Source organism: Equus caballus, chromosome 13 (assembly GCF_041296265.1).
Source record: "Equus caballus isolate H_3958 breed thoroughbred chromosome 13, TB-T2T, whole genome shotgun sequence".
Lineage (NCBI taxonomy): Eukaryota > Metazoa > Chordata > Mammalia > Perissodactyla > Equidae > Equus > Equus caballus.
The window spans coordinates 869,174-895,191 of record NC_091696.1 but is presented as its reverse complement, the minus strand read 5'-3'; the positions used below and the strand labels follow the sequence as shown (position 1 = coordinate 895,191).

Below are 26,018 nucleotides of genomic sequence, written 5' to 3'. Positions count from 1 at the left end.
ATGCAGCTTATAAGCTCAAATCTTAAGCTTTTTCTTCTCCCCAACAGCATCCGCTAAAGTATGCTGTATGAACCAGGTCTTCAACAGACCCCTCTGCTGGCAGAACCTAAGTGTCCCTGCCGGGTTAAAGAGAGGAAAGTGTGGGGTGATGCAAAGATCACCTCGTCTGTGCCCAATATTTTTGGGAAAAGAAACATCTCAGTTCCAGCCAATACGCATAGATTAAAATAATGAACAGACCCAGCAGCCAACTGGTAGGACTTAGTCCTCAAAATCGCCGCCGCCGCCTCCAGAATGGAGCCACCAGGGGGTTTTAATATTTAATGGAACGTTCGAGGGGGTAGCAGAGCAGAGCAGCAGAGGGGCCCGGCCGGGAACGGAGCATCGAGTCACTGGGAAATCAGGATGACAATTACTTATTTAGAACCCGCTCAGGAACCGACACAAAGTTGGAAACAAACAGGTGACTTTGCGTCGTCGTTGTTTCGTACCAGACTAGATTCTCCTGGTCCCGAGACTAGGAATCCTGAGACGGTGACAGCTGGGGGCTCAGACCACACTAACGTTTTAAAATCAAGAATGACACCTGTGAGGTGGGGCTGCCATACGTGATTCAGGGTGAGCACAATCATTGCCGAGTGATGAGGGCCAAAGCAAGAGTCTTTGCGTCCTGGACAAAGACATTGGGGGTGGCCACAAGTTGTCCCCAAGTTGATCCAGAACAATTTTCCTATTTCCCTCGATTAGCACAGTATAAAGATTGAAATTCAAAACAAAATTCTGCTTGCAAAAGAAACGAAACCCTTGTTATCTAGTGGACAGAGGCAGCTTCTTTCTTAACTTTTTATACTGAAATCATTTTGGATTGACAGCAGAGCTGGAGAGCAGCTCGGAGGGTCCCGTGTGCCCTCCTCCAGCTTCCCCTACTGTTAACATTTCTGTAAAAACTCAGTGGGTCTTCCACTGTCTCCCGCTCAAGAAGACACACACATAGTCCACGTCGTGGTCTGCCAGGGCTAGAACATCTTTTCTAGAAGCTTCCACCTTGACTGCCGCTGGGGCAAAGTTTCCTCTTGGTGGGAAGAGTGCTGTTTGGATCTCTCTCCCGTCAGCGAACCAGCGCCCGTGGAAAGGACGTGACACCTAATGTTAAAGGAAATCGATGCACAGCCTTGGCCGAGCGGAGTCAACGGAGGAATTGCTCTGACGGGAGGTCGAAAAAATCCTTACGAGGGTGAGTGTCTGGACCACGTTCTCGATGCTGTCTCATCTTTCTCTTTTCTAATTTTGTGTTTGCGTCTCAAGTCATACACAAAATCTTACACGGACAATTGCCAACAGGCAGCCCCTCCTCCCTTATTGTCGGGGACGCAGTAGGCCCTGAACAAAGGGCCCTCCAAGGTCGTCCTTTCTGACAGTATTTAGGAGGATATTGGAACAGAAACCCTTGCGCTGGGTGATTATCAACGGATGGTGTGAGCAAGAGTCACGTGACCCAGATTCTGTGATAAGAGGGGTCCCATATGCTAGATAACATCACATCCAAAAATTAAGAGATGAAAAACGTCAGGCCATCTCTGCTCCATTCGGCTGCTTCGCCCGGGAACCGGTGCGCGTTTATTTTTATTCTGCAGGGCTTTGCTTACTTAAAAATGTGTCGTCAGGCAAATTGTAGGCTGCCTCTCCTGCCGTTTGTCTTATAATCACTTTCCGGAATTAAAAATCTCTGTCTAGCTGACTTTGTGTCTATGAAATATTTATGCTCTGCATCGCACGTCTGGGGGAATACAGAGTTTGATTTCTGTTGGCAATTTCCACTCAGAGCATCACACCTCCCTCGGCGCCTTAGACTCTCAACGCCAAGGCTGGCGGCAGCGACCTAAGGAAGATGTCAGAGGACAAGGTGCTTCCGCTGGCGTGGCTCGCGGCCCGAGGCCGAGGGCTCAGCAATCCCGCCCCAGCAGACCTTTGCTCGTTAGGAAACAAGGGCTCCTAGGACTGGTTCCGGCGGGAAAACTGGCTTAACTAGAGTTTATGGTCATGGTCATCTTCATTATGAGGCCATACTATGCAGACAGATATGTGGCCACTCAGAATCTAAAGAGACACACTCCTTTCCCGTGAGGCCACCTGGGCTTACTTCCCCCTTGATGGCTCTTCCTTCGAGTCCTACGGTGAAGCTCTGACGTCATCTGAGCATCTCCCTCTAGTTTCGAGCCCGGAGGAGCCGAATTCACATAATGGGGTGCACAAGCATCACCTACGAAGGCTTAGAGGCCACCGTCCTCGTCCTCAGGGGGTTCGTGGTCTCATTACCAAGAACAACGTCGCTAACAGAGCAGATACCACGATGGACTGTCGAACGTGCAAATTCCACCGTGTACCCCTCCTTCACCCTGACATCCTACCTCCACCACTGCTCTTCATTTTCCCTCTTCAACAGCTGTTCCGGTTCTCTCCTTCCGGGCACGAGGTGAGACTGTACCTCTCGGCCCCCTGGGGTTGGATGTGGGACTGGTCGTGGCCGGTGAGCCGTGAACCTGACAGGTGGGAGAATCTAACAGCCAGTGTGAGGCCCCGGAGCCGTCTTTGTCTTTCTGCCAAGGTGATGGGCAAGCCTTCAAATAGTGATTGCTCTGTTGGCCCAGGTCTCAGAGGTGTGGACAACGTGGAGCAGAGCTTGTCCACCCTTCGTGGACAGGAAATGTGAGCAAGAGAGAAACCTTAGTTGTTTTCAACCACGTCAACTTTGGGGTTGCGTGGCCAGCCTAACCCAGCCCGTCCTGAGTGCTGTACCACTTTTCCAAAGGTCATCAACATCCCTCTGGCCACACTCCTTGAAGGATTCCCGGTTCTCACCCCAAGTTCAGCAGAGGGTTTGACGCTGTGGGTCCCTCTTCCGCCACTCCTTGATACGGCCGCAACACTCTTCTCTAATCTCGGGGTTGTTTCCTCTGTTTCTGCTTCCTCCCGTTGCTTATCTGCAGGCGCTCCTCGTTCTCAGTTGTGGCCATGTCTCACTCTCTTTTTTGGAGACTTTATCCATTGTCTTGGCTTTAAATAGTATTCCAATTCTAGTTCCGTGTTTTCTCTATTCCTACAGCTTCTCCAAAACTCAGCATGACCTCAAACAGCCTTATCCCATCTCCAAATTTCTACCCTTGGGAACCTCCCTATTCCCGCCCGTTCTTCTGGTTCTCCAAGCTTGAAACTCGGTGCGCCCTCCTTCTCTGTCCTTCACGCCCCATCAGCCAAGAAATTCTACCACTTCTTCTTTCTATTCTACCTGCTTCCTGAATATATCCCTTTCTTTCCACCTCCACTATACTGGTACATTAATACGATCTTAGCTCCTCTCTGAACCTTCTCAATATGTCTGCAGCTCACTCCCGGATTTGTCTCCCCAAACATCGGTCTTATACATCAATTTCTTGGACAGCGTTCTGCCTTTCTTCCCAGTCAAAGGAAGTTCAGATTTGTCTGCCTCGCATCCTAAGCCTTCTGTCTTTATCTGGTTCGCTTGACTTAAATCTTTGTGATTTACTCTTTAGGTTTTCTCTCTACCTTGCCCTGAATTGCCCACTCAGCGTGAATCGTGGACACCTGTTCATTTTATGATTCCAGTGTTCTTGCCCCTCCTTCATCTGTTAGTGGCACCTTAACACTGGAGTCCTGTCTCTCCCCGGTTTCATGTAATTACGGTGGGGCTGTCAACCAGTGGCCACGGAGAATGGACATATGATTATGGCCACCTTGGATCCTAGTTTTCCTGGGAAAGTCCCAGTTTATGCCTGTTACCCCAACAAAATAATTAACAGCAGTCCATTTCACTCTCAACAGTGTCTCAGTTAGGATCACGTGTAGTCACCCTACACATGACCCCAGAAAGCACATGGGAATCCATCCGTGGGATGACGACATGGGTGCTGCAGGAGAGACACTCACGGTGTTGGCCAGCTGTAGCCCAGGCTGCTGGCGCTACATCCCGTCCCAGGGAGGAGGCAGGCTGCTCGGGGCAGCAGAATAGAGAGGCCAGAGTTCAGAGGTGCAGGCGTCGAGGACCTCATCTGACTTCCTGGATCCAGGCACACCTGAAGTCTAGGAGCCAATATATTCCCCTTTTGGGAAAATCTATTTCGAGGTGACTTCTGGTCATTTGCAATCAGGAGTCCCGGCTGACACACAACTTTGGCTTCAGTCGTCGCCTCCCTGCCCAGCCCACTTCCCCCGTCTTTAGTGCCTGCTGGAGCCCTCTCCCACTGTGAAACGTTCCTAGACGCTCCAGCCCAACTTCTTCAGGCTTGCTCAGGCAAACTTTTATTCTCTGAATTCCAAGAATGATGACAGCCTCTGCCCTACAACCTCATAAGTACGACGTTTACACTTAACGTCCAGCTGTTTCAGAATGTGGGGTTTTTGTTTCCTCTCTGAGATAAAGACTATAAGCTCCCGGGAAGAGACAGGGACCCAGTTTAATCTCTTCTCATATTTTCTTGAGACCTAACAGGGTGCTGCGCACACAACAGGCACCCAATAAATATTTGTGGAGGGTATGAATTATAAATGTAAAGGCAATATTGACTGTGTGTCCCAGCAGAAGAGAGAGTCCCGTGGGAAACGGGCGGTGGGAAGTCACCTGTTTGCAGGCTGGACAAGCGGGGATGGGGCAGGGAAAACATGTTCTGTCCTATTTCTTTAGGCGTAAAAGCTTCTCCTGCCTAGACCTCGAGTTCTGTTACCCAGACTCCATTTCTTCATCTTAGACTCTTCACCCTGTTTCAGTCTGGCGTCTGCCTCCGTGTCTGGGGCCATCCTAAAGACAACAGTGACCTGCCTGTTACTAAACCCAGCGGACACTTTCAATCTTCCTCTTGTCTCTCAGCAGCAGGAGGCAGCTAACTGTTTCCCTCCAGAAATCTCTCTCTCCTCTTGGCTTCCATGATGTCTTCTTCTCCTTATTTTTCCAAAGTTCTCCTCCCATTTTCCTCCTAAGTTGCTCGTGCTCCATGGATGAGGGCTGTTCATCGGTCTCTCACCTTTAAACGTTGGATTTCCCTAAGGCCAGGCCTGGGCCTTCTTCTCCTTCACGTTACATCCGTTCGCTAGGCAATCTCATCAACACTTATGGATTCAGTTGCCATCTTCACGCTGACGATTTCCAACTTTATTTCTCCAGGTCAGACCTCTTCTCTGAGTCCCAGACTCATGCATCCAGTTGCTTATTTTCCCACTTTTCACTTTTGTCTCGTGGTTGATATGTCCTAAATTGAAATAATCCTTTCTGCTTATCAGTAAGAATTCTTTTGGCTACTAATAATAGAAAAAAGGAACAAAAAATGCCTTGAACAATAAGGATGTTTGTTGTCTCATGTTACAAGAGGTCCAGAGGCAAGCACGTTGATCATCAGCTCAACAATGTTATCAACAACCCAGACTCTTTCCATCTTTCTTCTCTGCCATCTCAGCGTTTTGACCTGGTGCTTAAGCTTGGCCCTTCATGTTAGCAGGAAGGCTGCTGTTTGCAAGCATCACAAAAATATCTTCTAGAAGAGGGCTATGTCCTCATGGGTATCTCTTTTTTATGAGAGAGGAAGTCTCTTTCCAGAAGCCCCTCTGAAGGACTAGATCATATGCTCATGGCCCACCTACAAGGGAAGCTGTCAAGGTGGGTGAGGTTTCTGCATTTCCGCAGTCGCTGTTATCTCTTACCTCGACTATAGCGACAGCCTCTTCTCTGCTCTCCTAGCTTCCGCTCCTTCCTCTCCTCAGTCTGTCCTCCGTGTATTGCCGCTGAACAAGTGTTTTAAAGTACCATGCATATGGTGGGCATCACGGCCACGTATTTTCTCTTCTCCATATCTGAGAAGCTTCCCACCATCGAGACTAGCCGTCAGGTGACACACCTGCACGGAAGGGGAGAGCACAGAGGGTCTGCCTAGAACAAAGAAGTCATTGCTCAGTTTTGAGTTTTAAACCTAAAATGTAAGAGTTCCCAGCAAGCCACAGTCTTAAAAGCAAGGTTTTCAAGAAAGAGAAAAGGGAGGCTGAACCTAAAAGCAAGATACGATGTAAGAGCAGTTTCCTGCATCACAGGGAGAGAACTACCTCTGGGGCTGGGGAGGAGTGTGAGGAGCTCTGAGAGGGAGGACACCGAGGTTTATGATGCTCCCTGGTCCCTGAGAATGGACTTGAGATGCTAAACAACTCAGGTGAACACAAGGAGGATCTGAAAGCAGAGGGATCCATGCCTGGTTTTCCATGTGCACCTCCAGGAGAGGCCCACGACCTCTCTGTGCTAATGCAGGGAGACTTCAGTACATGATCTCTGATGGGTGGTAAAGCAGCGGGAGGACCCGAGGTTGTCCTCCAGAGCCACACTCCCTACACATGAGCTACAAGAGATCCCAAGGTCCCCATGTGCCCTGGCGGGAAAGCTGAGAAGGTTGCTGAAACACATGTAACCTAGTGTTGGGACAAGCTTACATTGCATGTAATGAGTTCATGATCAGAGGCCATGGGGGGAACCACAGTACCAGCGGCAATGACGGCACATGACCAAAGGCCAGTGGGACGGATGTCAGGACCTGCAGAGGCCAGCGAACACCTGGTTGGCATGTAAACCAGAGCGTCTGCCCCCACTGCCATGAGAGTCTATACGCTCCCCCTGACCCGGATGCCACTGAAAGAGAAGGCAAGGGGGAGTCGTAGGAAGAAGCCTTGAAATGACTGAGATTTGAGCTAGATGGTGACCGAGGTCATGAGCTGACCTGGACTTAAACAGACGAAAAAAGCCAGAAGCACTGGAGGAGACTGGACATCCTATAATGGGCTGGAACCAATTGTCTGCCTGTGGCCGTCTGGGGTCTCCAAAGGAAAGCAGGGTTCGATTGTAGAAAATAGAGAGAGTTAAAATTATTTTTTGTGCGGCTGTGTAAAGTATACGTATATCATATAAATTTTGTTCCCTGCCCACCCCTCAAGGTCGTGCTTAAAACTTTTCAGCGATACCCCTTCGCACTCAAGATAAAGTCCAAAATCTTTCCACGACCTTCAAGGTCCTGCTCGGTCTGGCCCCTGCCTGCCTCTTTGCCCTCACCCCTAGCCAGTATAGACAGCAGAGGAAGAGTCAAGAACGTGGACTCAGGAGGCTAGGTTTGAATCCTGGCTCCTCTTGGGCCTGATTCTTAACACCGCTGTGCCTTAGTTTCCTCATTCATAAAATGGGATCATAACAGCGACCCCTGGGTGAAGGACACTGTGGTCCCTTTGACACGGAACCTCTTAATCTCAAGTTCGTGTGCCCAATGTGCAACAACCACTAAGACACCAGTGCTCAAAGATGGAGAAAGGTTTATTTGAACAGCCGAAACAAGAAAGCAGGAGGAGAAGTTCTCCCAAACCTACCTTCAAGAAAGAAGAAAGCAGGGGTCTCTAGAGAGCTAAGGGGCTTGGGAGGAGGAGTTTGAGAGAAATAAAGGGGAAGTCCATGTTTTTTTCACTCCAGATAAGCCCTCAGGCAACCAGACTTCCAGGTGTCAATGGCAGCTGGGGGCTGGTTATCTGGTGGTCGTAACTTCCTTAAAAGCATTCTTTTTCTTCTGCAAAACAAGATCATAAATCCCTGTGACCCTTGAGTCACCCCTCAGGTTAAACAAGAAGACAGCGAACTGACAAGATCAACTTCTTTTCATCTGTGTCTGTGTTGGGAACAAGATGGAAGGGTAATCGTGTTCTTATTGAATATTTACAGTAATCCTCGGGTACCCGGCTTCACCTTGATAGAGAATCAGTGTATTATTGGACACGCACCGTGGCTTCTTCCTTTCAAGTAGACTTGTTGAGGTTTGCTAACCAAGGCTCCAAGGTCTGCCTCCCTTTCCCTGGGGAGTCATGAGTATTACAAGGTCCTTCCTCCCCTGCTGACCGTGAGGCAGTTCTTAGAGACATCTCAGCAAGTTCTTAACTTTGATGTGCTAAGAAACTTGGGTGTGTGCTGGTTGCCCAACTTATGCTTGGTGGCCCCTCTCTTTGTACGAATGCAGATGTTCAGTGAACGACAAAAGGCTACACTTCAAAATTTTGACTTGACACTCTTTCGCTCCCACGACAATTTGGTGTGGTTTTGGCCAGATGGGGACCAAAAAGAAAAGCAGAGGTGGACCCTAGGCAGTGGACCAGGTGTACTCCTGGCAAAATCCCTGGGTGTCCACTTTCACATCTTCTCCTGACCTTCCCTATGCATCAGCTGATGCTGTGGGTGAATTCTGGTTCTAAAAAGGCATGCAGGTGCTCATCTGTGTGTGTCTGTGTCTGGGGAGGGGAAGAAGTAGCGTCTAACCAATTACATTTCTCTTCATTGGTTAAAAGCTCACTTATGAATCTTGTTTTTTCTAAAAGATTTATTTGAAATTTTTTTTTTTTTTTTTCTGAAGAAGATTCTCCCTGAGCTAACATCTGTGCCAATCTTCCTCTGTTTTGCATAAGGGTCGTCACTACAGCATGGCTGCTGACGAGTGGTGTAGGTCTGTGCTCAGGAACTGAACCTGGGTCGCTGAAGTGGAGCATGCCCAACTTAACCACTAGGCCGTGGGGCCTGCCCCAGAGATGTTTTTTATTAAATATTTCTTACATTTGAAAAAGGAGATTGAAAATGTTGTATGATAACACTGACAGATTTTAACATTTTGCCTTTATTTTAAAGAATGTAACCTTTTTTTCCCCTATGGCAGTGTGGTTACAACCTGTGCTAGGCAGAATTATGCCCCTCACCCCCCAATGATGTCCACATCCCAATACCCAGAACCGTGAATTTGTTACTTTTCATGACAAAAGGGACTCTGCAGGTGTGATTGTGTTAAGGATCCTGAGAGGGGGAGCTGGTCCTGGATCAGCTGGGCGGACCCAGTGCAATCATCGGAGGTGAGAGGAGACGGAGGAGAGTGAGAGTCAGACAAGACATGGCAAGGAAGCAGAGGTCCACGTGACGTGACTGCTGCCCGAGGCCACAGGCCACGGAAAGTGGGCAGCTTGCAGAAGCTGGAAAAGGCAAGGACGGTATTCTCCTGAAGCCTCCGGAAGGAACACTGCCCTGTGGACACCTTGATTTCAGGCCTGTGAGACGCATTTTGGACTCCTGGCCTCCAGAACTATAACATAGTAAATTTGCGTTGTTTTAGGCCACTTAACTTGCAGTAATTTGTTAGCAGCAATAAGAAACTAATATACTACCAAATGCAATATCATGAATTTGGGGCACGGCATGTTTCATTCTATGCAAGAATATGGATTTTTGCTCTAAAACTCAGCAGTTAAAGCTTAATGGAGGGGCCGGCCTGGTGGTGCAGCGGTTAAGTGCACATGTTCTGTTTTGGCAGCCCAGGGTTCACCGGTTCGGATCCCGGGTGCGGACATGGCACTGCTTGGCACACCATGCTGTGGTAGGCGTTCCACACATAAAGTAGAGGAAGATGGACATGGATGTTAGCTCAGGGCCGGTCTTCCTCAGCAAAAAGAGGAGGATGGGCAGCAGATGTTAGCTCAGGGCTAACCTTCCTCAAAAAAAAAAAAAAGCTTAACGTAAATATAATATAAAACTTTACATTTTACGTGTGTTGCAATTGGTTCTAGCAAGACCAGAATATCTGGGAAAACATGGATCTAAAGAAGACCTTTCACTTCAACATTTGGGATAAAGTTTACAGGAAAAGGTAATATCTAACCCATTTTTCTGATAGTAATTGATGAATTGAATTGTATTTTATCTTTAACATTCTGGTTATTTAACATTTTTAACCGACTTGGAAATTTGAGTTCCTATAGCATTAAGGTAATAGATATTTGTAGTTATCAAAAGGGCTGAGAAATTAAAGTTCTATACCAGGGCAGTTGATAGTAATAATAATAATTAATAATAATAATACACATATGATTTTTGATGCATGAATAATGATAAAATCTTAAAGGCTTGTATTTGTATTCATATTTCCTTAGCAAATGCTCTTCTTTAAAAAAAATCCTCCTGGAAGAAAATTAAAGGCTTTGACTGGCATTGGAGTTTGGCCAATGCAGGGAAGGGGGGCAGGGGAGGAGTCCTGTGAAAGCAGCGTGCCTATGGTTGCTCAAGGTGTGGGGTGCTGAGGGGGTGGGTGGAGGTGACGGTCGCCGTGGTTGGTTACATTACGCAAATAAATAAACTGACTCAGAAAATAAGAAAATCTATTGAGGATAATGAAGGCCAGGTTCCTTACTGCTGGAGGCATTTACAAACACAGAAAGGGAGACGGTTACAAAGAAATCCTGAGGTGTTGGATTGGAATTGAAGATATGGGCATGGATTTGTTTTTTAAAAAACAGGCATAGACATAACTATAGATGTGTCTATGTATACAAGCACATATATACATACATTTCCTGGCCTGTGCCCACTGAGAGGGCCCAGAGGCAACGACACCTTAGTAGCAATAAGCACACCACACACTCAGATCTTGGTTTCTAAATACCATCCTCCACTAAAAAGAAACACTGCTCCTTGGAGAAATAGCTGACTCCAGGGCTGGGGCAGGAGGAGTACAAAATGAGCTTGGAGCATCCTGTGCCAGAGGTAAAGATGGGTGTAAAGAAAGATGGTGGCATGTCAAAAGGACTCAGAAGCCAGCTTGAAGGGGCTCTCACTGACCAAGTGGGATGACTTGAACATCAAAATAAATAATGATAGCAACAGAATACTACCCGCTGAGTAAAACAGAAATCCATGTGTCCATATTGATATAAACAAATGAATAAAGGATAAACAAGGAAGGGGAATCTCTCCCAACTAATGTAGAAGAGATGATGGAAATTTTAAAAAGTACTATTTGGCAACGATCATAGTGATTTAGGCAGAAGTCGTTGATGGAGGTTAAGGTTGGCAGGCAGACGTCGGTGAAGAATAAGATAACGGTGGAATCACAGAAGATCTCCCCACACAACACTAATCAATTTACAAATGAAAAAATGGGGAAACCTAACAGACAACAATATGACTAGGTCATCAAGATTAATATTCCACCCCATCACCCCAAATTAATATTACCCATGGTAGGATGGATTGCAATTCTGTGCCCCGAATGAGCACAGCACCATTTCTGCGGCATTCCTACCAAGAAAACGTGACCCGAGTCTGGTCCTGAGGAAACAACAGTGGACCCTGAGAGTCATCGTTATGTATGAAAACTCCGTGATCTTTAATAAAAAACCATCAGGGACAGGAACCACCAAGGATCTGTTCCAACTTGAAGGAGACTGAAAGTCTGACGGTGGATGGGATCCTGGAGCAGAAAGGAAAAAGAGGCATTGTTGACACAGTTGGGAAAGTTGAAATGGGGTCTGCCCAATGGGACCTTAACGTTGTTTCAAAACCGATTTCCTCATGTGGATGGCTGGAGAGTGGTTATGTAGGAATGTGTGCTTTGGGGAAATACACACTGGAGTATTTAGGGGGTGACAGGGCATCATGTCTACAGCATGCTCGCCAACGGTTCAGAAAAAGACTAAGGAAAATGGGTATCTACATGTAGAAATACACACACAGTCGATCCTCATTATTTGTGGGTTCCATGTTTGTGAATTTGCCTGCTTGCTAAAATTTATTTTCAACTCCAAAGTCAATACGTTCGGTGCTTCCACAGTTATTTGCAGACATGTGCACAGTGGTTGAAAACCTGAGTTGCCTGATGAACACATTTCCAGCTGAGATTGAACAAGACGACACCTGCCTTCTTGTTTCGGCTCTGATACTGTAAACAACTGTTGTTTTCTCGGCCGATTTAGTGCCATGGCTTCCGCATTTTTGCGCTGTCTGTCGGTGAGTTTGCTGTTTACAATGGTCCCCCAAGCTGGTGCTCAAGTGCCGTCTAGTTTCCTAAGTACAAGAAGACCGTGATGTAGCGTGTGGAGAAAACACTCGTGTCAGATAAGCTGAATGGAGGCATGAGTTACAGCGCTGTTGGCCGTGAGTTCACTGTTAAGGAATCAACAATACTCATTTAAAATGGAGTGGGGGCCCAGAAGAGGGAGCTCTCAGCTCTACCACTCCACCTCACTTGCAGATCCAACAGGAAGCAGCCTTCTCCACTGTCTCAGCAGGAGGGCTTTCTCCTTGCCCGGCAACAGCCCCAGCTAATGAGAGACTGTCACAACTCTGCCAATGACAAGCCACCACACTTGGCACTCCAGCTTCCTCCAATGGACTCTTAGTTTATAACAGCCCCTCCCAACCGCCCCTCCCCCCCATAAAAGAGCAGTCCTCTCCTTTGTTCTCCAGATTACACTTCAATTTGCCATAGAATGTGTCTCAAATTTCAAGTTTTTGTTGTTCTCCAACAAACCCATCTTCTTGGATGATTTCTTCTTTTCTTTCTTCTCCCCAAAGCCCGAGTGCATGGTTGTATATTCTAGTTGTAGGTCATTCTAATTTATGTGACCTGCTGCCACCAGAGCATGGCAACTGACAGGTGGTGTAGTTCCGGGAGCAGCAAGTAAACCTGGGCCGCCAAAGTGGTGCGCGCTGAACTTTAACCAGTAAGCCATCAGGGCTGGCTCCCAAATAAAACTAGTTCTGCTGGTAAAATAACTGCCATTTTTAAGGCCAACAAATGCATATTAAATAACCTGTCTTTAAACAGAAAAACACGTAAAATAAGGTCAAGGACAAAATAAGGTCAAGTGATTGCTTGATGAAAATGCTGCGACCAGAGGCTCTGGGGAACCCAGCCCTGTATTTCAGCATTTGGTAACTCAGCATCCCCTGGGACCTGACAAATAAAAATGGCAAGTAATAGGATATATTGGAGTATATGAGGAAGCCATTTTGTGTAAACCTAATTCGGCCTGACCTTGTCTTTACAAAAGGGCCTGACCGAGGCTGTTGAGCATGCATTGTATATCTGCTTTAGAGATTTCCTATGGTGAGAGCAAAGGCCCTTGAGATAAAGATGCAACTTCCCTCCCCCTCCCAACGTTGGCATCTCCTTAAGGATTAAGCATCTTTCCTTAGGCTAGAAACTGGTTGCTGCACTCACCTGTGACCGCCCAGCTGAAGACAATAGACTTGCCTCCTGCTACGCCCACCAAGATAGCAGACCCACTACCTGCTGTGTCCATCAAGTGCTGTGCCGACAGGGCAATCTTGTGACTATTGCGGGAGGGACATTTCAACCATATGTGAAATGTCCTGTTTGGGGGTATATAACCACTCTGTATACCTCACTTATTTGGTGCCCTTTCTTCCTTTGGGAAGAAAGGCCCCGGGCCATGGTCCTCAGATTTCAGCTCAGAATAAACTCACCCAAATTTTCATTTATAGATTAGTTATGGATTATTTTCGTTGACAGACTTTATAAAACAGAATGAACTCCAACACCAAGAATCAACTGTGTACCTATTTGCATACGGGTGTCGATGCAAATAATCCTTAAGCAATCTATAAATCAAAATTTGAAGGGCATGTATTAAGAGCCAGGTCTGAAGATTATAGCCTGGAGCTTTGTTCCCCAAGGAAGGAAGCACACCCAAGAAGTGGGGTGCACACAGTGCTTATACACCAGCTTGGAACAAAGAGCATCCCTCACCTGTGACAGCAGCATCTCTTTTACTACTGTCAGGAGATGCTTAGCTGGCATGGCACGCCTGTGGTCAGCAGGTCAGGGGTCACAAGGTGTGCACAGCAGGTGGGTAACTAATCCTCAGTTTCCAGGAAGTACCGCCTATCCTTAAAGAAACGCAGATAGGGGTGGGAGCTACGTCCCCATCTTTAGGGTACCATTCCAGTCTTGGGGACATCCTAAGCGTTTAAAGCGGATGGACAAGGCAGGCCAGTCCAGCCCTTTGGAAAAACAGGGTCAGGCAGAGTTGGTTTGACCCTGATCGGCCTCCCGCTACACCCCACTATCCTAGTGCTTTTCACGTATTCACGGGGGAGGGCGCGATGGCGCAAATAAGGGGACACGGTAACATCGGGGCATCGGGGAGGCGCCGACATCCAAGTCCTCTTGGCGCCATTCCTGCCACGTGTCTGTCAAGGCCGCGGGCCCTGCAAACATGTCCTTTCTGGGGCAGACGCTCTGGGAAGCCGGCGCCCCGCCTGCCTGGACCTCCCCGGGCGCGGGAACGGGTGGACGCGGACCCAGGCCGCCCCCGCTCCTCCTCGCCCTCCCGAGCCCGCGGCCCCTGCACCCGCCGTGGGGCCCCCGCGCGCGGCCTCTTCCGCCGTGACGCAGCTTTCCCGCGCGTGCGGCCGGCCCAGTGCGCCTGCGCAGAGCAGCCTCACCGTGACTCGGCGGCTTCGAGAAGCGGCCGGACTGTTCGAGAAGAGAGGCGGAGGGGCGAGGAGTGGGCGGGCCCACGGGCGCCGCGGCGGGGCTTGATTGGCCGGCCTGGCGGTGACGCTATCGGGGCGCGCCCAGGAAGCCGGGCCTCGGCGGGGCGGTATTGGCCAGCTCGGCGGTGACGTCGTCGGGGCGCGCCGGGAACACGCTGGCCACGGCTGTGAATAAATGGCGGGGAGCTGGGAGCGGCGAGATGCTGCTCCCGGGGGCTCGGACAGGTCTCGGCTGCCGCTCGGATCCCGGCTTCCTCGTCCTTTCGGCCGTGTGCCGTGGGGCTGACCACGGAAAGGGAGAGCCTGCTCTCCGACTCCGCCACCTTCTGCTCGCCTCCGAGGCTGCCCGGCCTCCGACGCGAGCCAGGTACGGGCCGGGGCCGAGCCGGGAGAGCCTGCCGGGGGTCCAGGGCCAGGACTAGGGCTGGGGCCGAGCCGGGAGACCCTGCCGGAGGGCCAGGGTCAGGACCAGGGCCAAACCGGGGGCGCCTGCCGGGGCCAAGCCGGGGGCGCCTGCCCAGGGAAACCTGTCTGGAGGCCAGGGCCAAGCCGCGGGAGCCTGCCGGGGGGCCGGGGTCAAGACGGGGGAGACTGCCTGGGGTCTAGGACTGGGGTCAAGCCGGAGGAACTTGCCCAGGGTCCAGGGCCGGGGCCCAGGGGTCTTGCCCGGGGTCTGCATACGGGTCCAGGGCTGGGACCATGCCTGGGGAACCTGCCCGGGGTCCAGGGCTGGGGCCGGCCACGGGGTGTGTAGGGCCACGGTCGTAAACCTTGCCAGGCACGCGTGCCCCGGCTTGGATGGACGGCTAGGGCGTTAATGCCCCAGCAGAAAGACTCCCAGTCAGCGGCTCTCACTCTGCTGCTGTGGTATTGGGAGCAAGACCTCGTCGGGATTGACGTCGGATTCGCGTCAGTTCTTGAACTAGAGATCTCGGAACACCCTTTGGGTGTCGCACGCTTGCTAGGCCCTTCTGGTGCAGCGATGGGCAAACTCGACGTGGTCCCTGCGCCTTTGGAGTTGGGAGTAAAGAACGAAGCTGAGATTGGAAGCCCGGTGGGTGGGTGCCAGGAAGGGAATGACAGGGACCTTTAAGAGCAGAGGATTTGTGATTTAGGCGAGGCGTGCGAGCTGTTAGGAAAGGCCCTTTTGAGGAAGTGACACTTGTGTGGCCAGAGTCTCCCAGGCTTAGAGGACAGCATAGGAGACGCTCCCAGGAGTGGAGAGAGCTGTTGGGAAGGTCTGGAAAAGGCCCTTGGGACTTGAATTCTGGGAGGGACAAGAGTTTGGAGAGGCTCGGTGGGTACATGGCGGGGGCGGGGGGGGGGTGTGCCACGGACGTTGTGGCGTGTGCTGTGGACTTCAGTTTTCTCCCAAGTGCACTACCTTCCTCGGTTGTCTGCCTATTTTCCAGGGTGAGTTAACACCTTGCTCCTCTGTCTCACCAACTCCAGGTTAACTGTCATTAAAGGATAAGTTCTAAGTAAGACTCAATGCCTAAGGGAGTTACAGGGAGCGGCGAGGGACAGAGTTGAGTCTCTTTGGGGTAGTGTCGTCCACTGATGTGATTTAGCGCCTGGTAACAGAGTTTTGTTTGTGTCAACAAGTGTATTCAGTTGATGAGATTGTGCCTTAAGTGTCACCGAGGCTGTGACTTTCACTGGCAGCTGTGTAAAATTAATCTGGGACGCCTCTGTCAGTATGAGTCAAATATGGTTTAATGAAAACTTGAGTTCGGGGTGAGCTTCATAAAGTAGGAACTAAAAGGACTGAAAAACAATCCGTCTGGTAATGGGGTTGGTTCTGAATGTGAGCTGGTGCTTGTGCCCAAACTTCTGTTTTCCCCTTTGCTGAAAGACAAGAATTTGTGACATTTTAGTCCCCCACGGGGCCCGGGGTGACTTGGGCAGTTAGTGCTGCCTGCAGAGCACATTGGTTTACCCTTTTAGCTGTAAGTTACAAATCCTGGTGACTGGGCCTGGGCAGCATTTCCTTCCTCCTAATTGTTCTCATTCTTGTAGGGGACACTTCGCTCCACTGTCTGGCTTGGACGCTTTCTCACAATGGAGTTCCCTGATTTGGGGAAGCATTGTTCAGAAAAAACTTGCAATCAGCTAGGTAAGCACTTTTAAGAGCATATTCCTAGGAAATGGGTATGTTTTTCCATGTTTTGTGGGGGAGAACTGGCGGTTATCTGAATTAGCTCCTGTTCTCTGGGTTTTGGCTTTTCTGGTTTTCCAGTGTGGGGAACTGGCCTGAGGTGTGGTTCTGTTCAGCATTATCGCTTAGTATCTATAAGGCCTGAGAGGAGGCTGGCTGCCAGGCCGAGTGGATACCAGCGTGTTGCTTGAATGCTTGTGATACCGCCAGGTGGGATCTCTTTTGAAAAGATAGCTTTATTAGATTCTTCAATGTAGCAGGTGGAATTCATGTCAATTTCATGACCCCCAATTTGTCTCTCCTGTGATAACTCGAGGATGTATTTGATGGCATAAAGAACTTAGTGTAGGTAAATGCCTGTTTAATATGCTCTATAATTCTTTTGTTCTAGTTTTTAAAACATGTTACTGTTTTTTCTCTTTTTTAGATTTTCTTCCGTTAAAATGTGACGCATGTAAACAGGATTTCTGTAAAGATCATTTTACCTATACTGCGCATAAATGTCCCTATGCATTCAAGAAGGTAATTGATCATACTTTATTCACAAGGTTCTTATTCTTTGCTCTCTAAAGCGGTGCTGTCCGTAATAGTAGATGCTAGCCACATGTAGCTAATAATTAAAATTAAACAGAATTTAAAATCTAGTTTCTCAGTCACATAGCGGCATTTCAGGTGTTCACTGACCACATGTGGCCAGTGGCTTCTGTAGTGGATGGTGCCATTACGGGGCATTTCCACCGTCGCAGGAAGTGCTGGATAGCACAGCTCTTAACGCAGCAGGTTGTGCTTTCAGGGACTGGGGGAGTCAAATTGTTGTATCCAGACCTCCGAAGCTTACTTTACGTGTCACATGCTTGGCTCCTTTGATCCATTACACCAAGGGAAACACAGCTGTGTCTTCGTGGGGTGTGAGAAATGGTTTAATGCTTGACGTGGAGTCTAATCTGGGAGGTGTTAAAAACGCTCACTTACGTGGGTAACTGCAGCCTCGACATCAAGTGTAAGTGGTTCAAATGGTGCATGAAGGAAACTGGAAGATGACTTCAAGAAACTGACTTGCATAAGTCCACAGGTTTGACACTGTTGTTAGTGACTTTTCACATGGTTCCAAGCCTGTGTCCACTTTGTTTTGGGGTGGCACAGAGATTATTTTAGTGACCGCTTCGTGCCAGCACTCTGCTGCTTCACCATGAGGGCAGTTAGAAGCGTTACAAACTTCGATCAGTGGTGGCCAGGCCCTGACCCTCCAGTGTTTCCTGTGTCATCATGGGGTGGGGGGAGGGTGACTCGCGTACCAGACACTGATGACCAGGTCACACTACCCAGTTTATTTGTTGACTTGACCCTCCCTTGTCCCTAGATAGGGACAGTCTGGCTGGAGATCATTGGTAGTGCTTTGTTTCCTAATTTGGCAGACTTGCCACCTGAGGGAGTGCCCCTGGGTGACTCCTGCAGCCCAGCCCACAGACAGTAGGCCCCCATAATGCTCTGATTACTTGTCACCTGCTGGGTGTCGGTTGTCTCCTCAGTTTCCTCCCTGAGCTAGGTTTCCTCAGCTCCTCGCTGGCCCACAGGTTTTTTAACTGCGCTGGGCTTTCAGCTGCTGGGGGCTCTGTTGCCTCCCTCCAGAGCCCCAGGTGAGCTTGGCCCGTGATCAGGTACCTGCGAGCTCCACCCAGCTGTGTGCTCCCGCATCAGCTGCTGAGTGTCTCCCGTGTGTGGATCATGTGGGAGCCACAGAAGCATCAGGAGATGTGGGCCGTTGGGCGCTGGAGGAGCTTTATGGCTGGTGTGCTCACCTCCACTCTGGAGGCGTTTGGGCAGGTTCTCTTCTCACCTGGACGGTGCTGGACGAGCAGCCCTGCTGTCCTGAGACCATCGGATTGATGTCACCAGCTTCCTTCCTTGGCTGCCTGTGACAGACTGTCTTAGGGTCATTTCTGCCATTGATCAATAGTCCGTCTGTTTAAATTCTACTAGATTCCACTTACAGCTACTTTATCCTCCAGCTCTGGGGATGCCTTACCGTTAATCCATTGTACTAACAACACCTTCTTTTCCTGCGTGTTTGCACTCGGCTTGCTTTTGAATGCGCTGTACCATTGGACCTTTCCTTTTGCGAGTTTTGTCTGAATCTGGAATATCATTTTATATCCATTATTTTTAGGACGTTCAGGTCCCAGTATGTCCACTTTGTAACAACCCAATCCCGATCAAAAAGGGAGAGATCCCAGATGTGGTGGTTGGTGAGCACATCGATCGAGATTGTAAATCTCACCCTGGGAGGAGAGAGAAGGTAAGGACGTGGCTGTGTCAGCTCTGGGAGCGTTGGGATGTCCTTAGGGGGAAAGGCTGGTGACCTAGCGATGCAATTAGCCCTCATGGTTCGTGTGCAAAATGTCACCGCACTGAAGCATCAGCGTCTTCCCGTTTTGGGAATGGCACGGGTGTTTACAGCCCCGTAAACACATTGTTAGGGTCTACTTTAGGATTTGCTTTCTTTGCAGGAACTTCACACCTTCTCCAAGATGGAGAGTTAATGTGGTTTTCTAGACTCGTTCTGTTAGTGTGCACTTTCTCCTGAGCTGCTCCTGGGGAAGCGTCAAGTCAAGCATCTGGCGCTCTTGCTTTGGTGGCATTGGTGATTTTGTTAAAGTTACACGCGTGTGTGTTTGGAGTAAAGCACATTAGGAAAACAGCAGGCCCCTGCTCCCACGGCAGCCGCTTGCCACCTTCAGCCAGTTGTGTCTGTGTGGGCGTCTGCTTCTCTCCAAGAGAAGCTGTTACACCTGGGGGTGTTCTGCGCACCCTTCAGGTGGGGGGTTAGCTGTTTCCCCGCAGTGTGAGCTGAGCACTGAGCTGCTGTCTCCCCCGACGTTGCACGTGCTCTCCCCGTCCTCCACCCTCCCAGCAGGCTTGGAGTGTGCTTCTGGCTGGGGGTTCCAGGCCTCTGACCTGAGGACCTGGCCAAGAGATGCCCTTGGCGTTTCTCTTGCGATGGACCCTCGTTTCCTGTGCCTCCCAACAGTGGGTCCTGCTTCCCTGTGTCTGTGTCTTTCCCTCTTGGTTTATTCCCTGCACCTGCTGCCTCGGAGGAGCGTGGGAGACAAATTGGGAGCATGCTTCTCGCAGTCTGCCTTCTCCACTTCTGCTTGATCAGCTGCTTGGGGATGGCGTTCTCTCTTTGGGTTCTCCCCAGGTGTTGGCAGGCGGGCTTCGTTTTCTTGTTTTGGCTGTTGGGTTAGAGAATCCCAGGCCGCTGTGCCTTGGTCCTCTGTGGGCCAGGCTTCCTCCTGGCAGTATGGAGGCTCTCCTCCTCGGCCCAGAGTTTGGCAGCTTCACCCTGAATGTTCTGTGTAGGCCCATCTTTATCTGTCGTGCTGGGCACACAGTGGACCCTTCTGAACTGGAGACGCCAGGGCTTCCGTCTGGACCCTCGTCTTGGATTCTTCGATTTTCTCTGGACTCCCCTGCTTGGGTGCTAGACCTTCTGGACGGGTCTCCTTTTTTCCTCTTAAGTTTCTTTTCTATAATCTGCATCTGGGTGGTTTTTCCTGTGTCACAGGAAGTGTCCTCCTCACATGCCTGGTCTGCAGCTGACTGCTCGTTTGCCCACTGGGCTCTGGCCTTTGCTGTGGATCGTCTGTCCTGGCCATTTCCTCAGGAAACCCCAGGGGCCTGTGACTTCAGATCTTAAGCTGATCAGATTCCCCAGAAAAGTTGTTCCCTTCCTCTGTCTGGAGGGTACACTCCAGGCTTCCAGAACCCTGGAGCCAAGTGGAGAAAGCATGAGGTCTCCCCGTGGAGCAGGGCTCTGCGCTGTCCTCTGAGGCTTCTTCCATGTTTCTCGGGGTCCGCCACCCCCTGCTGCACTCCCAAGCCAGCAGCCTCTCTGAGCCTCCGCAGAGCATGAGTCTCTGCTGGCGCTGGGGAGCGGTCTTGGGTCTGTTACACAGATCTGCGGTTGTTCCTCCTGCTGTGGTCCCACGTCACCCTGAGCTTCTGCTACTACCAGCTTCTGAGCCTCTGGGGGTTTTGTTTCATAAACAGGAGAAAACCTGTTTGTGGCCTCCCTGCCTGCTTGTAATTGGCCTTCTCACCTGCAAGTCCCTTACTCCTCACCGTGCGCTTTTTTCCCTGAAATGTTGTGACTGTTTTTGCTCTGGTAGGTTCATCCGTTTAAGGAAGTCTCTTTTTTGTCGTTTTTATAGTTTTTCAGGAGGAGTCAGAGCCAGTGTGTGTGTCTAGTTCTCCATCCTTAACCAGGAGTGCGAGGAGACTCAAGGAGAACTTTGCCTTCAGTAGCTGACACACAGCAGACGCTTCTCTCCTCTCGGACTGCAGATTTGAGAGCTGCTCGGGCCTTCCCCAGGGCCCCCGCCCGGGTGTGGTCGGCGCTCTGCAGCGCCCCTCCTGAAGGCCCTGCAGGTTCCAGCAGGCCGTTTTCCAAGGCCGGCTGCCTTTTGAGATGCGCCGCTCCCTCTTTGCTGCCCTGTTGCTCTCCGGAGCACACACACGGGCTTGGAAGGAGCTCCACTCCAGGGCCTGGGCCTCCATCAGTTTCTTTTTTTTGAGGAGGGGAGAGGAAGATTGCCCCTGAGCTGACATCTGTTGCCAATCTTCCTCTTTTTTTCCCTCCCCAAAGCCCCAGTGCATGGTTGTGTATCCTAGTTGCAAGTCATTCTAGTTGCTCCGCGTAGGATGCCGCCACAGCATGGCTTGATGAGCAGTTTGTAGGTCTGCACGCAGGATCTGAACTGGCGAACCCAAAGCCAAGCGCACAAAGTTGACCACTCGGCCACAGGGCCGGCCCCTCAGTCACACACAGTTTCTAGTCATGGATTCTGGCCTGTAGGTATCAGCCATCTTAATATGTTACATTAAATACATAACAGTTACAATTCCACTAAATGAATGTAAGGCCTGCTAACTCTTGCTCTCTGTGTCAGCCTCAGACGGGAGAGTGAACTCTGTCTTCCTCAGCCCGGCGCACAGAGCCCTGTGTCTGTTGCTCCAGCCCTTCCTGCTCCCTCTGTACGCTGGATGCTCTGCCCTCCAAGCCCGCTGGAAGTTCTTGTGAAACCTCCCTGCCTTCTACAAGATCAGAGCTCCTCCTGAATGTAGAAGGCTCCCCTTATTCTTGACTCAACAGATCTACCACCTAAGTCTGCTGCCCGGCCCCCAGGGTGTGCCCTCCTTTGATCTCGCGTGCTTTGCCGCTGCTCCCTACAGGTGGCTAGAAGCAGCCCATGCCTCCTGTCCTTGCCTGAGGGCTGCCTGCCCTCCCTCTTCGCTGACATTACCTGCACAGAGTCCAGAGTGCCTGGGAATTTCTATCACCACCATCCCCCCCCCCAAAGAAAAACCCTCAATCAGTAATGGATAGAGGGTTTATAGACACATATTTCAGCTCCCTTGTTCCTGATGGGGACAACCCTGTCCCCAGAGCCCCTGGTGCTAGCTGCCATCTGTGGGACTGTGCATAATGCCACAGGCTTGGCCTCCTTCCCTGCCATGTCCCCAGTCCCCACTCCCCTGGGTTTTGTTTTTTCCTTGAGAACGCCTCCAGTCATCTCACGTGAATCCCCAACTTAGCTGCATTTGTATTTATCACGTCAAAACTTTTCTGTCTACTTGATTAGTATTCCTCTCTTTGGCAGTAAGATGTTTGAATGAAACCTTGACATCTTCGTTCAGTGCAGCTCAGAGCTGTTTCGAGTTTAAATGTTAATTGTCTTGTTGGGAGCTTGTTAGATAAATGCTTATTGATGTGGTTGAAACACTGAAGCACCTGTTGCTTTCTCAGATTTTTACGTACCGCTGCTCAAAGGAGGGATGCAGGAGGAAAGAGATGCTGCGGGTGGCCTGCGACCAGTGTCATGGCAATTTCTGTATCCAGCATAGACATCCTCTGGACCACAGCTGCACACGGGGGAGCCGTCCCATCACTGCGGCTGGGTGAGAAGAGTCTTGGGCCCGGCGTGCTGGGCTTCAGCTGTGCAGTGACATAAGCAGAGCCAGCTTCAGCCCCCAGCAGGCAGGACATCTTTGAACTTTGTTCCATAGTCAGTCGTTGATGTTAAATATTTGCTGTAGGAGTTTTGACAAATATAATCGAAATTAAGCTTGGATTCTAAATTAAAGTTGCATTTTAGTTGCATTGTTTCCTGTGACCGCCATAGCAAAGTACCGCAGATGGCGTGGCTTAAATGAGACATTCGTTGTCTCGCAGTTTTGGAGGCTGAAGTCCCAGATCGAGGTGTCGCCGGGCCGGGTCCTCCTGGAGGTTCTGAGGGCGTCCACCCCAGGCTCCCCCCTTGCTGCTGGGGGTTGGTGTCAGTCCTCGGCGTTCCTGGGCTTGCAGACACCTCACCCCGATCTGTGCCCTTCACATGGCTCCTCCCTGTGTGTCTGTGTCCACATGTCCCCTCATATAAGGACACCAGTCATTGAATTAGGGGCCCACCCTGCTCCACTGTGAGCTCATCTTAACTGTGATCATATCTGCAATGACCCTACTTCCAAATAAAGTCGCATTCTGAGGACCGGGTGTTTAGGATGTCAGTCTCTCTTTGTGGGGACACAGTTCAGCCCACTGACTGAGTTATTGACCAGAAGTGCCTTCCTCGGGTTAGTGGAAATGTCTGCCTCAACCTGCAGTTGAAGAACAATGGAAGCAGAAGTTCCTTTTCAGTTCCACCTGATTGTGTCTCGTGTTGTCTGTCCCCGGAACCAGGCTGAGGGTTCCCTGTGTCACCACGTATGTGGCTTTCTCGATAAGTGAATGAAGGGGTTGGATGGATGCTGACCTCACCTTTCCGTGTAGGTGTTCCGCTGCGGGAGCCTCTGGGTCCAAGCCGTCGGCCGCTTTACACGCCCTGTCTTCCAGCTGGCTCGCCCAGCGATTGAGGTACCAGTCCGCGTGGCGTGCATGGTTGTCCTGTTTGTGTCCGGTGTGGCAGCTCGTCGTCCGGGGTGACGCTGAAGAGTCGTGCAGTTTGTCCCTGACGTGCTCCACTGCTGTGCAGCTGAACCCCGAGGGGCGATGCGGGACCTGCCCTGCGGCTCCCTCCATGCCCAGGTCACGAGCGCAGGGCACCCCACGCAGTGGCTTCCAGCGCCACGTTCTATAGCTGCTTCTGAAATGCCGTGTTTGGCCGAGATCTTTTATGTGATTAACCACTTCTAGTTAATCCAAACAGGTCCAAAAAGTAAGCCGTTCTTTTGTTCTCTTTCAGGTGGAAAGTAAAGAGATGACTGTTCAAACTGACGCGTTGGCTTATTTTTGTGTCTGGTTTTAACTTTGTGGATGACTCTGCTGCTGTGGCACTTTCACACTTCTCACGGCAAATAGTCTGCAACTTTATGAAACTTTTCCAATAAAATGCACCAATTCCGACAACCGGAAGGTTACTACTGCTCTAAGGGAGGCAACGCTACTGTGACAGCCTCCCTCCCCCGAAATTAAATAAAGTGACTTAAAGGACAAAGGACTGAGTGTGCCAGATCGGAGGGCGGCTCTGTCCTGGGCTCAGGCGGGGGGACCTGGTCTTCCAGAAGCTTCCGTCACTTAAATAGCTGATGGCACTGTCTTCATCATGTGGCTTCTGTAGTGATTGGCCGTCTGAGCCCAGAAAGGGGGTAGGACCGAGGCCTACCTTGTTAAGGGTCCTTGTCCAGAGGTGGCCCCCAGCCCACCACTACGATCCCAGAGAACAGCCCTGTGACTATGTTGACTCCACGCAGGACTCTGACCCTCCAAGCATGACGGCCTCGGTGCCTGTGGACAGAGCTCTCCTCCCCAGGGACTGTGGGTCTTAGGAGACGGGGTGAGACAGAACGCCATCGATCTTAGCCCACTGGTCATCCAGCTGTCCATTCCAGCCGTCCCATTGCGCCTGGATTAACAGAAACCCAAGCGATTACTGTTTTTTTCTGGTTTCGCAGCCTCAAAATATAATGGGGTTGGGGGCTTGTATTCAGTTTCCATTCTGCAAATAGGTGGTCAAAGCTATTTCTACGCTGTGTCTTCCTGAGTGGTCTTTGTTGTGGACAGTGGTTGTCACGCTCCTGCGTGTGCCAGAAGCCCCCGAGGGCTCGTCAGAACGGCACTGGGTCCACCCATAGGTTCTCAGTCGGTGGGTGTGGGCTGGACCCTGAGAGTCCGCACTTCCTGCAGGTTCCCAGGTGATGCTGATGCCGCTGGCCTGGGGACCACGCCTGGACAAACCGTTTTTTCTGCACCTCTGCTGTCCAGTACAGCAGTCTGTAGCCGTGTGTGTTACCGAGCACGTGAAATGTGGTCAGTGCAACTGTGGAGCCGAATTTTTAGTTTAATTTATTTAGGTTTAAAAGCTATTAACTTGATTCAGTTACTACAAAACTTTTAAGTGTGTTAGGAACTTGGGTATGTGAATCTATGTTTTCATCTGTAAATTTTATGAACTTAAATACAGATCAGGTCTTCGTAGTGAAAATTTAGTGTCCAGATTGAGAATCTGAAACACACTGGACTTTGAAGACAATACCAAGAAAAAAGTAAAATATTTGATTGTTAAAAATATTGTTTACGTTTTGAAATGATACTATTTTGGATATGATGGATTAAATAAAACATTAAAGTTAATTTTACCTGTTTTTGTTTTGTTTTTTAACCGGCTGCTAGGAATTTTAAAAATAGGTAGATGGCTTGCATTAGGTTTTTGTTAGATAGCGCTGTTCCTGATCATCCTAAACTAAAGGACACAAACACCCACATTTGTTCCTCCTCCAGACGTGATTGGAATGTGTAAGTGCTGTACTTAAGAGCTTTCTGAGAGGCGTGAAGCACTTAGCATTTTCCAGTAAACACTGTGTTAATGGACCTTCAGACAGCCCAAGAGGGCGTGAAAGGTTGGGGAAGCAGAAGTCTGCTTGCTCCTCCTCACACTGCAGGACTGAGTCGTGCTCACTGTCGTTCACAGAGGCCGAGGTCCTGGCGCACCTCCCTGCCTCCCTCCCCGCTTCCCTCGGCCTCCCCCGAGAGCGTCTCCACAGCAGCACCGCAGGGCTCACAGCCTCCCGGAGGTTCTGCCATCGGCTGGGGAGGCGTGAGAGCCCTTTCCTAGGAGTGTTGGGTGCTGAAGGGGACGTGTGTTCTAAAATTTGATGGAAGGTTCGAGTTGCCGTCCGAAGAGTCATCCCAGCTCCCTCTCCGTCAGTTTCCCCACACCCTCGTCAACTGTTTTATTGGTTTAGTTTTTTCCTAATCTCATGAAAACATGGTGTCACCTTCCTTTAAATTGGCACATCTTTAATAAACAAAGTTGAGCATCTTTTCCTGAGAAGTGTCCTTTTGAGGAGTTTCAGCTGAGGGACTCAGCTGCCATAGGTGGCCCTGAATGAATGGCTCACAGTGGGCCAAGGATGGGGAACCCACAAGGGTATTTTACATTTTCATGGAAATTGCTAATATCCACGTAGGTAGAAAGTTCGGAGAATTCCTTTTCAGTGTTGAAGGTCTGT

At 50.1% G+C, this 26,018-nt stretch overlaps 1 protein-coding gene and 1 long non-coding RNA gene across 7 annotated transcripts; one reads left to right on the top strand and one right to left on the bottom strand.

Moving 5' to 3' along the window:
- Nucleotides 1-11,198: 11,198 nt before the first annotated feature.
- On the bottom strand, nucleotides 11,199-15,199 carry LOC138917048 (uncharacterized). The gene is made up of 2 exons (XR_011424442.1): nucleotides 14,306-15,199; nucleotides 11,199-11,306 (listed from the first exon to the last, which is right to left on the bottom strand). It is a non-coding gene; the product is annotated as an uncharacterized lncRNA (long non-coding RNA).
- ZFAND2A (zinc finger AN1-type containing 2A) lies at nucleotides 14,448-25,145 on the top strand. Of its 6 annotated transcripts, none has more exons than XM_003362685.5 (7): nucleotides 14,448-14,723; nucleotides 16,376-16,472; nucleotides 16,942-17,036; nucleotides 18,682-18,810; nucleotides 22,321-22,472; nucleotides 23,341-23,424; nucleotides 23,753-25,145. In XM_003362685.5, exons 2-7 carry the CDS (start codon nucleotides 16,418-16,420, stop codon nucleotides 23,769-23,771), a joined length of 534 nt encoding a protein of 177 aa, XP_003362733.2. In that variant the 5' UTR covers nucleotides 14,448-14,723; nucleotides 16,376-16,417; the 3' UTR covers nucleotides 23,772-25,145. The 6 variants fall into 6 exon arrangements, 5 of the variants coding, with proteins under 5 accessions (XP_003362733.2, XP_023510859.2, XP_070087458.1 ...); XM_023655091.2 differs by having other exon boundaries at nucleotides 23,341-23,595; XM_070231357.1 differs by lacking the exon at nucleotides 14,448-14,723 and adding an exon at nucleotides 15,281-15,769.
- The last annotated feature ends 873 nt before the right edge of the window (nucleotides 25,146-26,018 follow it).

Excerpts from the sequence above, each read along its gene's own strand:
- ZFAND2A (XM_070231356.1), top strand. The coding sequence starts at position 15,662 with ATGGCGGGGGCGGGGGGGGGGTGTGCCACGGACGTTGTGGCGTGTGCT. Across the intron at positions 15,770-16,375 it reads TTGTCTGCCTATTTTCCAGG|GGGACACTTCGCTCCACTGT; the intron begins GTGAGTTAACAC and ends TCATTCTTGTAG. Across the intron at positions 22,473-23,340 it reads CGTCCCATCACTGCGGCTGG|GTGTTCCGCTGCGGGAGCCT; the intron begins GTGAGAAGAGTC and ends CTTTCCGTGTAG.